Source organism: Simochromis diagramma, unplaced genomic scaffold (assembly GCF_900408965.1).
Source record: "Simochromis diagramma unplaced genomic scaffold, fSimDia1.1 OVJJ01000567.1, whole genome shotgun sequence".
NCBI lineage: Eukaryota > Metazoa > Chordata > Actinopteri > Cichliformes > Cichlidae > Simochromis > Simochromis diagramma.
The window spans coordinates 173,938-186,951 of NW_024386973.1; the positions used below are offsets into that span (position 1 = coordinate 173,938).

The 13,014-nt window shown below is 42.1% G+C and overlaps 1 protein-coding gene across 1 annotated transcript; it reads right to left on the minus strand.

Moving 5' to 3' along the window:
• Positions 1-756: 756 nt before the first annotated feature.
• Positions 757-12,140, minus strand: LOC120738309 (NACHT, LRR and PYD domains-containing protein 12-like). The gene is made up of 10 exons (XM_040039497.1): positions 12,068-12,140; positions 11,891-11,973; positions 9,583-10,865; positions 7,336-7,509; positions 6,485-6,661; positions 5,161-5,337; positions 4,028-4,201; positions 3,770-3,946; positions 3,150-3,317; positions 757-1,615 (listed from the first exon to the last, which is right to left on the minus strand). The coding sequence occupies exons 1-10, from the start codon at positions 12,138-12,140 to the stop codon at positions 1,606-1,608; spliced, it is 2,496 nt and encodes an 831-aa protein (XP_039895431.1). The 3' UTR covers positions 757-1,605.
• Positions 12,141-13,014: the final 874 nt, after the last annotated feature.

The window sequence follows — 13,014 nt, forward strand, 5'->3', positions numbered from 1 at the left end:
GCCCAGACCTCCATCTCCCCAGCCACCTCCTCCAGCTTATCCGGGGGAACACCAAGGCGTTCCCAGGCCAGCCGAGAGATATAATCTCTCCAGCGTGTCCTGGGTCTGCCCCGGGGCCTCCTCCTGGTGGGACATGCCCGGAACACCTCACCCAGGAGGCGCCCAGGAGGCATCCTCATCAGATGCCCGAACCACCTCAGCTGGCTCCTTTCGATGTGGAGCAGCAGCGGCTCTACTCTGAGCCCCTCCCGGATGGCCGAACTTCTCACCCTATCTCTAAGGGAGAGGCCGGCCACCCTTCGGAGGAAGCTTATTTACGCTGCTTCCTTCTCCCATCACTCGCGAACAAGACCCCGAGATACTTGAACTCCTCCACTTCGGGCAGGAACTCATCTCCGACCCGGAGTGGGCACTCCACCCTTTTCCGGCTGAGAACCATGGCCTCAGATTTGGAGGTTCTAATCCTCATTCCCGCTGCTTCACACTCGGCTGCGAACCGTTCCAGTGCGAGCTGGAGGCCCCCACCCGATGAAGCCAACAGAACCACATCATCCGCAAAAAGCAAAGAATCTCATGTGCCGTTATTATTATTATTATGTGTGGGGTCACTGTTCTCTCTGAAGTCGTTCCATCTCGCATTAAACTTCACTGAAGTCCAGCTTCAATATCCTCCAAGGAACTTTTGACGGGAATCAAAGAAAGAAACTGTAACCTGCTCAAAGTTCAGTCTTTTTTCTTTAAAGAGCAAAACTCAAGTAAAAAGAACATAAAGTGTTAGACTTTATTCAGTGCTCACATACATACACACACACGTGATTGTGGGGTTTGTATAAAATATTTGTATACTAAATTTAGATATTTGCAGGCACGGAGCCCTAGGCAAAGTTTGATCCACTCGGCTGTGGAAGAGACAGGGAAAATACAAACACTATGATCATTACAGTGTGATGATGATGACTGATGAAATATTCTGTTCAAAGTCAAATTTGTTTCATAGAGATTAAAAGGCATAGCAAAAGACCTGCTGAATGGAGATCCAACTGAACAGCTTGGAAACTACACAGAATACAAGCAGCAACATCAAAGAGGGAGCAATAATAAAAGACAACACATGAACCAAACACTAGGTTACAGAACTGGACAATCATTAGAATACCCATAAAATAAAATGATCACATTATCGTTATTATAGACCCCAAATCACATTAACTACTTCTCACAATATATGAAAATAATACAAGAAATAACAACAGGAAACCAAAGGTTCACAAACAAAACCTGAAAAACTCTAGAACAGTGAGACAGAAATGAACCAAGACCTCAGTGGGACCACGAAAGTGCAGTGATAACAGTCACCTCCCCCCAACAGTACAGTGAGATTGGAGGGTTTGTGAATTTAACAGCTCTCTTCAGCCTGACTCTTTCTCTCTGTTAGCGTCATTAAACACAGACTAAAAGCTGCTCTAATCACTCTCGTCTCTACTCCACCTCTTAGACACCTGGCCCAGTCCAGAGTGTTTCTATACACATGCTGCAGGTGATTCAGCCTCTCTGCACCATCAGGACACTGCCCATCCTCATTCTGCACATGCACCACCTTATTTATCATTTCCACCTGCAGAGAGAAGAGAAAGAGCAGAGGGGATAACAAGTGGCAGTTATGCAGTTTAAGTTAATTTCATGGTTTTGACTTACAATTTAAAATAATTTATGTTTAATAAATCCATTGTTGTTTTTAAACACGCATTTAAAGGTTCTACATAATGTGTCCAGGATGGAACCAATGTTCAATCTGTTGTTTAGGTTTGACAATATTTTACATGCCACACTCGGTAGAGGGCAGCATCTTTCCTTTCTCAGTCTGTGGATAGACATTTGGGGATGTGTGCAGCAAGGTTTGGGTACAGAGGGTGTTTTTATTAACCTCTTCAAGTTAATGCGGCCAATGGAGCATGTAATTAGTATTTTATGTGCTGGTATGAAAATAAGATGTTTATTTGTGACAGACCTGTCGAGTTTATGTTATTTATGTGTAATACAGTCGTCATTTTGTAAAGGTCAAATGAACTGATTGTGGATGTTTTGTGTTGGTGAATAATATGTTTTAATGTTTACTCGCTATGACAACGCCTTAATGTGAAAATTGATTATTTTATGTTGCTTTGTACAGTTTTGTACAGTTCTCATGGCATCTAATAAATGCCAGTAGGAGTCAAGAACACCTTGTGTCTGTCATTCTACTTGGAGGGAGTTACATCCAGTATAAAGAGCAGCAGGGACTTTAGTCCCATTCAGGGCAACAAGGTGGCTCAGGTTTGCACTATGAATTAAGTTCAACATACCCAGGATATTTTTCCATTATCTGTTTTTACTTAACCTGACTTCTTTTGGAGTATTAGCTTAAAAATCTACCCCAGATTCCAGCCTTCATCATTCAAGTCCAGCCTATTTGAAGCTGGAAAAATTCTGGCTGAAATGTTAACTGTGTAAATCAACATTTAACTCAGTATCATGTCTTTATCATCAAGTCATGACAGTGTAATTATTATTCTATTAGATTAATATCACAGTTTTCAGTCGCAGCCTCTGTGATATGTAACAGGACATAAGACTATTATTTTTACTAATGCTCATCAGATAAAGACAAAGACTTAAGATGGTTGTCTGTTTCTGAAATGTCATTGGACTAATAAACATGACCGAATGTACTGAAAGAAAGACACATGTACAAATGTGATTCATGGATGTCGGAGCTTCTGGTCTGTAAATGTCACATGGATAATACATTTAATGACAGTTCTCTGATTTCAGGGCTGTGACAAAAATGAAACTGACCAGGTGTTTAGTTTTGAAATGAGAAAACAAAGTGTGAGATCAGATTTAATCCTCCCACAGTTTGATGAGTGAGGACCAACGTCTCTATAAATCTGTAATGTCAGTTGGATTTCGAATGTATTTCGTGTAGACATGAACACAATAAAAACAGTCATTGTTCTCTTTGTGTTCTTGTCTCATAGGCTTCACTGAGAGAAGAGGTACTGAGAAAGCTGTAAATTTACAGGAAACACTGGAGTTTTGCTTTAATTCTTCACTGTGTTAATTATAGTACTGCTGAAAGTACCATGGACTCACTCCAACAATTTATTTACCTCAGAGTCTCCAGTCTACAGTGTGGGCTCTCCACCAGATCAGACAGCTGCTTCACATCTGAATCCTGAAGGTTGTTTCTTCTCATGTACAGCTGTCTCAGATAGGAGGATTTCAAAGCTGATACCAGATAATCACAGGCAATCTTTGACAAACCACAGTTTTCCAATCTGAAGAAGAAAAAAAATAGTTCATTAGTAAGTTTCAGCTTGAAGTCATTCAGTGTTTCATTATCTGTTGAAACACGAAGAAGGTTAAAAATCTAGAACTATATAATCTTCACATGATGCCATACTACTGAACTTTTATTTGTTTCACTCAGATTTTGTACAAAAGATTTTGGTTTTTATTTAAATGTCAGCTAGATTTTAAGGTAGAATGGAGTATTTTAGCGTTTCAGAGTGAATTGTGCAGTGGATGATTTTTCTTCTTCTTTGAAGGTTTGAAATGTGAACATTGTTCTGCTGCAGTCAATGGACTAAACCAGAGAAGAAGAAAACAGACTTTACCATGAAGATCCTCAGTGTGGATCAGTATAATATCAGCCTGATGTCTGCAGTTTAGTGTCAGCACAACTTTCACATCATATTCATCTCAGCACAACTAAAACATGCTGACTGACCTCAGACTTTCAAGTTTACATCCTGGGCTCTCTAGAAAACCACACAGATGCTTCACTCCTGAATCCTGCACGTCAGTGTTGTTACTCAGGTCCAGATGTTTCAGATGGGACAGGCTGGACTTTAAGGCTGAGACTAGAGAAGCACAGCTGACCTCTGACAACCAGCAGTACTCCAATCTAATTTAAGAATAAAACATGTAAAAAAAAGTTTCAAACATAAAGATTTGAAATATAGTAAGAACCAGTCAGTGGACTGACCTCAGAGTCTCCAGTCGACAGTTTGGACTCTCCAGTCCAGCAGACAAACACTTCACTCCTGAATCATGCAGCTTATTGTAACTCATGTTCAGCTCTGTCAGATGGGAGGATTTGGACTTCAGAGCTGAGGCCACATTGTCACAGTGAGCTTCTGAGAGTCCACAACCAGCCAGTCTGTGGTTAGAGAAAATATAAAATGTGTTTTTATAACAGCAGAAAATCTGCATTAGAAACACAGACTGAATGTATATGAAGATAAAACAGAGTGACATCATAATCTGATGAACATCTGCTCCTCACATCTGTGTTTCAGCTTCTCTTACTGTGTTTGACATGTGAAGCTTTAGGGGCAAAGGTGAGCTTAACGTCAGGTTTGCATCCTGGTAAATAAATTGTTGGAGTGAGTCCTGGCCAAACCAGTAGGTAGAAACAGTCTTATGATGTGAAGTATCTTCAAACTCAGTCACCTTGAGCTCCCATCTAACTTGGATTGAGTATGCACACAACACCCTCAGCTCTTCTGCTAACAGTTTATTTACATTTGAAGTTTCTTTAAATTACCATCTTGACTGTAATTTCCAGTCAAGATGGTGAAGTGGTCCCATCTGCTGCAACACCATCTGCGACACTGGCATTGCGCCTGGAAATCAATAAAGGCTGTGTTTCTCAGATTGGTAGATAAGAATTGGCGCATGGAGAACAAGCAGAGGACTGTCTACCTGTTCAAGAAACCTGTTGAACCTGTCAACGGCTGTCAGTGTCTGATCCTTGGCTCTGATTGGCGGTTAAACATGACACAGTACCACTGTATTAAATTAAATGACACACAACTGTACTGTGTATAGTGTCAAGTGAAAGTGAGATAATGAAGATTTGAATTAATGTTAGAAATAAGATGCAGAAAGAAACCTGCAGTTTCTGGCCATTCTTAGATTGCAGTAATTCTTTGCAAGAATTATCTGAATTACAAATACTAAATTTATAAGAATCCATTAAATTATGTTAAAGACCCATAAACACACACTGAAATTTAAACCTCATTGAAGCTCAGATATTCAGCTTTGAAACAAACTTAATTTGGACTTCTTCTTCTTCACATGTTTATCTCAGCACAACTAAAACATGGTGCTGACCTTAAAGTCTCCAGTATACAGTGTGGACTCTCCAAAAAAACACACAACTGCTTCAGTCCTGAATCCTGCAGGTCGTAGTTGCTGCTCAGGTCCAGTTCTCTCAGATGGGAGGGGTTGGACTTCAGAGCTGAGTTCAGGTAATCACAGCTGACCTCTGACAATCGGCAGTTTGTCATTCTGAATGAAGAAAAAAAGATGTAGATATTTAAGTTTAAGTTTCATTTTTTGATGTCCTCATCAGTGAGGTTATTTTTTTTTAAATCAACAGACTTATTATCATGAATCATCATCAAGCCTTCTGTTAACATTAAGATTGAATCAAACTTTAGACATAAACAGGAAGAAGGTCAGACTCCAAACAAACCTGACCACATGACCTCATCTCTCTGAGGTGACCAATAATTGGAGTATGAACTTTATAGAGGTATTCGAATGAGTTTGTTTTTATCTTAAATTTAAGGAACACAGGATTTTTGACAGTTTGGGATTAATAAAGTTTAACCTGACTCAATATTAATGAAAAGTTAAACAGATAGATAGAGGTTCAACCAGTAATCAAAACTGTACAGAGTTTTTGGAATCACTTGTACCAGGTACTGTACATAGCATACATTTTCACTGCTATGCTGATGACACCCAACTCTGTCCATGAAGGCAGATAACACACCCCTATTAGTTAAACTGCATGAATGTCTTAAAGACATGAAAACCTGGATGGCCGCTAACTTTCTGCTTTTTAATTCAGAACAAACTGAGGTTATTGTACTCGGCCCTGAAAATCTTAGAAATATGGTATCTAAGCAGATTCTTACTCTGGATGGCATTACCTTGGCCTCCAGTAACACTGTGAGGAACCTTGGAGTCATGTTTGACCAGGACATGTCCTTCAATGCACATATTAAACAAATATGTAAGACTGCTTTCTTCCATTTGTGCAACATCTCTAAAGTTAGAAATATCCTGTCTCAGAGTGACGCTGAAAAACTAGTTCATGCATTTATTACTTCCAGGCTGGACGACTGTAATTCATTATTATCAGGAAGTCCTAAAAACTCCTTGAAAAGCCTTCAGTTAATCCAAAATGCTGCAGCAAGAGTCCTGACAGGGACTAGAAAGAGAGAGCAGATTTCTCCTGTATTGGCTTCCCTTCATTGGCTTCCTGTTAAATCCAGAACTGAATTGACAATGATGCTTGTCTTTTTGAAAGCACGCATGAGACATACTTTCATTGTATACCGATCATTGTTTTATATCTGCATTTTAGTGTCACTACAACTTCCAAATCATATGCATCTTAGCACCCAACTAAAATTTGGTGTCTGACCTCAGAGTTTCCAGTTGACAATGTGGACTCTCCAGAAAACCACACAGCAGCTTCACTCCTGAATCCTGCAGGCTGATATTGTCACTCAGGTCCAGATGCTTCAGATGGGAGGGGTTGGACATCAGAACTGACAGCAGAGTTGCACAGCTGATCTCTGACAACCAGCAGTCCTTCAGTCTGAGTGAAGAGAAAATACACACACACACACACACACACACACACACACTAGTAAGTCATTGATTAGCTATTAAGATATGTTCTCATCAATGTGATTTTCTCAAACACCATGCAGGTCAGACACTAACCACACCTCAAGCAACTGCAATATATGACTTCCTCTTTGTCAGTGCAGAGCACTAAAATAATAAATATTACAGTTATCTGAATGTGTTTCACTTTGTCTCAAATGTAACAACCAAAGCAGTTTGAGTAAATTTGAAAGAATAAATCATGTAAATTAAAATCTAATTAGCGATGTTATTCTTTCAAGCATCTGTAACACTATCATCACATATTTTTCCACACAATAGCATTTACTAAAGCTATCTATACTACAGGCTCAATCCTAATCCGTACCTTAGTCTGAGGTTCAAGCTGTGTGAGGATGATTTAGAAACCTGATTTTAAAGACTCTCAGTAATTAAATGAATCCTGCTACAGCCTGACAATGAGCCAAAAGAAAAAAACAGTTGTTTGGTCTTTTGGATTCTGCAGGTCGTAGTTACTTTTGGTAAGGAAACATTTCCAAAGCAGACACATCCTGAACATATATGAACAGAAATAAGTTTCAAACTTTCCACCAAATATCTGAACTACAGAAAAATAACAACAGCTGCAGTCAATGAACTCACCTCAGAGTCTCCAGTCGACAGTTTGGACTCTCCAGACCAGCACACAAAAGCTTCACTCCTGGACACGGCAGGTCATTGTAACTCATGTCAAGCTCTATCAGATGGAAGGGGTTTAACTTGAGAGCTGAGGCCACAACTTCACAGTGAGTCTCTGAGAGACCACAAGAATTCAGTCTTCAGTTTGAGAAAATATAAAATGTGTTAGTATAAAAGCAGAAACTCTCCATTATAAACACAGACTGAATGTATATGAAGGTAAAAGAGGGTAACATCATAATATGCAAACATCTCATCTGTGATTGTGTGTGAACAATTTGACGACTGAGCTCTAAAATTCTGATAAAATACAAAATAGCACTTTATTACAAATGTCCGACTAAAGAAAAAGTAACATATGGGATATAAACTTAGCACAAAAGAAAAGGAAATTTGTGTTGGTAGAATATTCCTTTGCTATAACTGCTTCTTGGCAATAGATCTTATACCATGAAAATCCTGATTATCTTTCCCTAAATGTGGCCTATTTCTTAGGAAATGAAAGAAAATCCATTTGTGGGTTGAGCAGCAGATTTGAGTATGTCGGTTGCAACCATGAAAAAAATCTTGCCAAATCTTCTATGCCAGTGCCAAACAGCTTATTCTGTTACTGACTCTTCTTTTGAGCTTCTAGTATCCCAGGTGCTGCTAATCAGGTTCTTGATTGGTGCCTGTGAGCATGAACCCTGCTACGGTGGTCAGTTGATGTCTGCTCCAAGTATACCATATTTAAATGATTTGGTTAAGGAGAAACTATGCTGACTGCTGCACCAATCGGGTAACAGCTTTCAGTGGAAGCAGTGTGATGGTGTGGGGCAGAATCTTACTCACTGGAAAAATAAGGCTTTGCATTATTGGAGGAAATCTCAATGCAGAGAGATACTGAGATACTGGAACCAGTGGCAATCCCATATCTCCACAGTCTGGGCCTGGACTCTATCCTCCAGATGACAACACTCGCACGCACAGAGTGGGGTTTATCAGCGACTACGTTTGGGAGTGGAGAGGAAGACCTGTCCGCAGTCCTAACCTTAACCTCATTGCACACATGTGGAATCAGCTTGGGTGTGCTGTCCATGCCAGTAACCAATACAACCACATTGGCTGACTTGTAACAAATGCTATGCCACAGTAGTATGTGACCAAATTGGTGACCAGGATAAGGTGGAGCCAGGCTGTTGTGGTTGTGTTTGGTTCTTCTGCATGCTAATGAGCTTTAAATTTCCCAGAAATGGGCCAATTGTTTCTTCAAACATTCAATCCAGGAAATGACAGCGGAAAAAGTAAATACCAGAGTAAGCTGTTTGGCATTGGCAGAGAAAATCTAACAAGTGTTTCATGGATGCAAACCACATAGTCAGCTGTGCTGCTGTGACACCAAAAGTGTTCATTTAATTGAAACAAGGAGTGAGTGCATATTTGGAACAGGTGGATGGATCAGGAGATTTATACCTTTTAAATTTAGCTTTATTATCTATGCCTCAAAAATTAGCCACCTGGAAACAATGGGTTATAGCTGATTTACTATTTCAAATGATTGGCCTGCCAATGATAACAGTCATAACCTGGCATTGGTGAAATGTTGTGGACTTGGAGCTGATCAGCCTACAGATAGAGTACTGGGGGGATTTACTGGGACCTGTAGCTACTGGAAGATCAAGACTGAATGCAGTCAGACCTGGCCATGGGCTACAGGCCAACAATGGACAGGTGTTATTGTTCCAACTTTTTTATCCACTTTTAGCCAGTGCTATTGATCATTATGGCCCTCATTTGTTCTCTTTGTGGATGATGATCAAAGATTCTAAAGGAGAGGGCGTGTAAAAGATACACATCTCGGGCTTGGAATATGCTTGTTTTCAGCACTGCAACTCTAGCAGTAATTATTTATTTTTTTTGGTTTGGTAGAGGCTGGAGATGCAAACTTCTAATTATTTTTCTGAGTAGAATTGGGTACTAAAACCTGGTACTAAAGAGGCCCTGAAATTAAATTATTAAAGACTAACGTATCAATAAGTTTTGACTTTGCAGAAAATTTACGGAGAAATGCAGTTTTCAATGCTCACTTCATAGCTCATCTGCAGTTGTCTAAGGAGCTTGGATAGAAAAGCATCTGGACTTCCCCTCTGAGAGGTGAAACATGAAACCTGACACTAACTAAACTACTAATTAGCAATGATCAATAATGCTAATGATCAGATCTGGACTCACCGAGCTTTTCTGCAGTTCCTCACAACCGGAATAAGTCTACGTCGTCCCTCCAATGATGTGTTGTACCTCATTAGGTCCAACTCATCCAGAACCTCCTCTGACATCTGCAATATGTGGGCCAGAGCTGAGCAGTGGATCTCAGAGAGTCTCTCTGATCTGTTCTCTGACTTCAGGAACTTTTGGATCTCCTGATGTACTGAGAGGTCGTTCATCTCCATCAGACAGTGGAAGATGTTGATGCTTCTGTCAGGAGAGATTTTATCACTGTTCATCTTCTTCAGGTTGTTGATGACTCTCTGGATGGTTTCTGGACTGTTCTCTGTCTGACCCAGCAGACCTCCCAAGAGTCTCTGGTTGGACTCCAGACAGAGGCCATGAAGGAAGCGGACAAACAGGTCCAGGTGGCCATTTTTACTCTGGAGGGACTTTTCCATGGCTTGTTTAAGGAAATCATCCAGAGATGACCCACTGTACTTTTCTCCAAGGAAGGCTTCCAACACCTCTGTCTTCCTGTTGGTGAAACAGTGGAACATGTAGACTGCAGCCAGAAACTCCTGAATGCTCAGATGAACAAAGCAGTAGACTGGTTTCTGGAAGATCACAAACTCTCTTTTGAAGATCTCTGTACAAACTCCTGCATACACCAAGGCCTCTGTGACATCCAGACCACACTGCTCCAGGTCTTCGTGGTAGAACATGATGTTTCCTTTCTCCAGATGTTCAAACGCCAGCCTCCCCAGCTTCAGAAGAACTTCCCTGTCAGCCTCCGTCAGCTCCTGTGGACTCGTCTCATGTCCCTCGTGGTACTTGTTCTTCTTCCTCTTTGTCTGAACCAGTAGGAAGTGCGAGTACATGTCAGTCAGGGTCTTGGGCAGCTCTCCTCTCTGCTCTGTAGTCAACATGTGCTCCAGAACTGTAGCAGTGATCCAGCAGAAGACTGGGATACTACACATGATGTGGAGGCTCCTGGATGTCTTCAAGTGGGAGATGATTTTTTTAGGCAGGTCTTCATTACTGAATCTCTTCCTGAAGTACTCCTCCTTCTGGGCGTCAGTGAAGCCTCGTACTTCTGTTGGCCTGTCAACACATGTAGGAGGGATCTGATTGGCTGCTGCAGGTCGGGAAGTTATCCAGACGAGAGCCGAGGGAAGCAGATTCCCCTGGATGAGGTTTGTCAGCAGCTGGCTGACTGATGACTTCTGTGTGACATCAGACAGCAGCTTCCTGTTGGTGAAATCCAATGAAAGTCTGCTTTCATCCAGGCCGTCAAAGATGAACAAAAGCTGAGAGACAGCCAGCTTCTCTGCTGTGACCTTCTGTAATGTTGGATGGAAAACATGGAGCAGCTCCAGAAGACTGTACTGCTCATCTCTGATCAGGTTCAGCTCCCTGAATGAAAGCAGAACCACCACACTGACATGTTGGTTCTCCAAGCCCTCTGCCCAGTCCAGAGTGAACTTTTGCACTGAGAAGGTTTTTCCAACACCAGCCACGCCGTTGGTCAGAACCACTCTGATGGGTCTCTGTTGGTCAGGTAAGGCTTTAAAGATGTCCTGGCACCTGATTGGAGTGTCATCAAAAGTCTTTTTTGAAGTTGTCTCCAGCTGCCTCACCTCATGTTGGGTATGAACCTCTTCACTCTGTCCCTCTGTGATGTAGAGCTCAGTGTAGATCCTGTTGAGGAGGGTTCTACTTCCAGTTTCATCACTTCCTTCAGTCACACATTCACATCTCCTCCTCAGACTGATCTTATGTTCATCTAAAGCCTCCTGCAGTCCAGGTTTGGTTCTGGATCTTTTACCACACTTGGGACAGGAGGAGTCTCCTGATGAAGCAGACTGGTCCCAGTATGAGGAGATGCACTGTCTGCAGAACCAGTGTCCACAGCTGATAGAGACTGGATCCTTCAGGATGTCCTGACACAAAGCACAGCAGGACAGCTGCTCCTCCTCACAAACACCACTCCTCTTCCTCTCTCTGTGAACAAATGTTTTCATCATTTGGTGTAAGTGAAAAAGATCTAGATCTGACAAAACATGTAAAATCCTGGATAGTCACTGTGAAGGGTTAGTGTGCAGCTACTTTCCTGTTTTAACTCAAGACTTGAATTAAATTTATGCTTCCTTTAGACCTTTTAAAGACATGCTCTACTTTAAGCTACTGGCATCCAAAAGTATCAAATTCATATTTTAATGAGCCCCCTTGTCTCTTTTTTTTAACATGAAGGATTAAAACAACAGATTTAGTTCAGAATTCATAACATTTCGATATGACTCGAAACACATCTCTCCCTCACAAACAAAATCACTTTGAAACCCATCCACCCATCGATCCATCCATCCAGTTTCTTCTTCTTCCGCTTACCTGGGGCTGGGTCGCAGGGGCAGCAGCCTAAGCCGAGAAGACTCTCATCCCCTTCCCACATAGCAAAATTGGTATGGCCCGGATCTGGCCCACACAATGTGCTTACATATGGCCCACATACGTAAGAATGATGGCCCTTTGGTGGCCCAGATCAGGGCCACCAAAGGGCCTTCATTCTTACGTATGTGGGCCATGTCTAAGTTGTGCGCAGCCACGGGCCAGTTGCAGACACACTGCTGGCCCTGTGCTGGCCCAGAACAGTTTCAGCTCTGGCCCCAGATGTCAGCCTAATGTGTACCTTAATCAAGCCATGTAATAACAACATGTACCGGAACATAATAGTGCAAAAGTAACATGATGAAACTGTCGGTCATCTTCATCATCTGGACCACGAAGACCTTCAGGATGTCCAAATATCAGTCTGACTGGAGGGAGCTGTGGATAGATGACACTTTCTGGCGTTTCTTGTTCTCCATCATCCTATTGGTCATTATGTTTCTATGGCAACCGTCAGCCAATAACCAGAGGTACGCCTTCAGTCCTCTGGTGGATGAAGAGAGCGATGAAGAGGAGAAGGAGCCCATGATGAACGAGGCTTTTGTGGGGATGAAGATGAGGGGCATGAAGAATGAGGCCAACGGCTCAGCCAAAGCTAACAAAGTGGATGAGGACCTGAAGTGGGTTGAGGAGAACATTCCGTCATCTATGGCAGATGTCGCCCTGCCGCCCCTGCTGGACTCTGAAGAGGAAACGATGACGACGAAGTTTGAGGTGTCCAGTATGGAGTGAAGCACAAAAGAGAGAGCAGCTTACTAACTGCAAAAACACCAAACGCACAGCTTGCTAGCTGCAACCACACCGCTCACTAGCTGCAAACACACTAATGGCACTCTGGCCCAGAGCTCACCTTTCCCTGGGCTTAAATACTTTTAATTACTGATGTGAGTCAGCTGTGTAAAAGGGAAAGGTGGCACCTCAGGCAGAAGAGGTGGTGGGACACACCCACACAGGCACCTTCAGGAGGAGGCCCTGCTAGGGCTGTAACAGACATGCAGACTGGAGGAGCCA

Bases quoted from the DNA above. Each gene is read 5' to 3' on its own strand.
- LOC120738309 (XM_040039497.1), bottom strand. From the start codon at position 12,140: ATGGCCCACATACGTAAGAATGAAGGCCCTTTGGTGGCCCTGATCTGG. The intron at 6,662-7,335 runs GTGAGTTCATTG...CTCTTCACTCAG, and splicing joins TGTCGACTGGAGACTCTGAG to ACTGAAGGACTGCTGGTTGT. The intron at 4,202-5,160 runs GTCAGCACCATG...CTCTAACCACAG, and splicing joins TGTATACTGGAGACTTTAAG to ACTGGCTGGTTGTGGACTCT.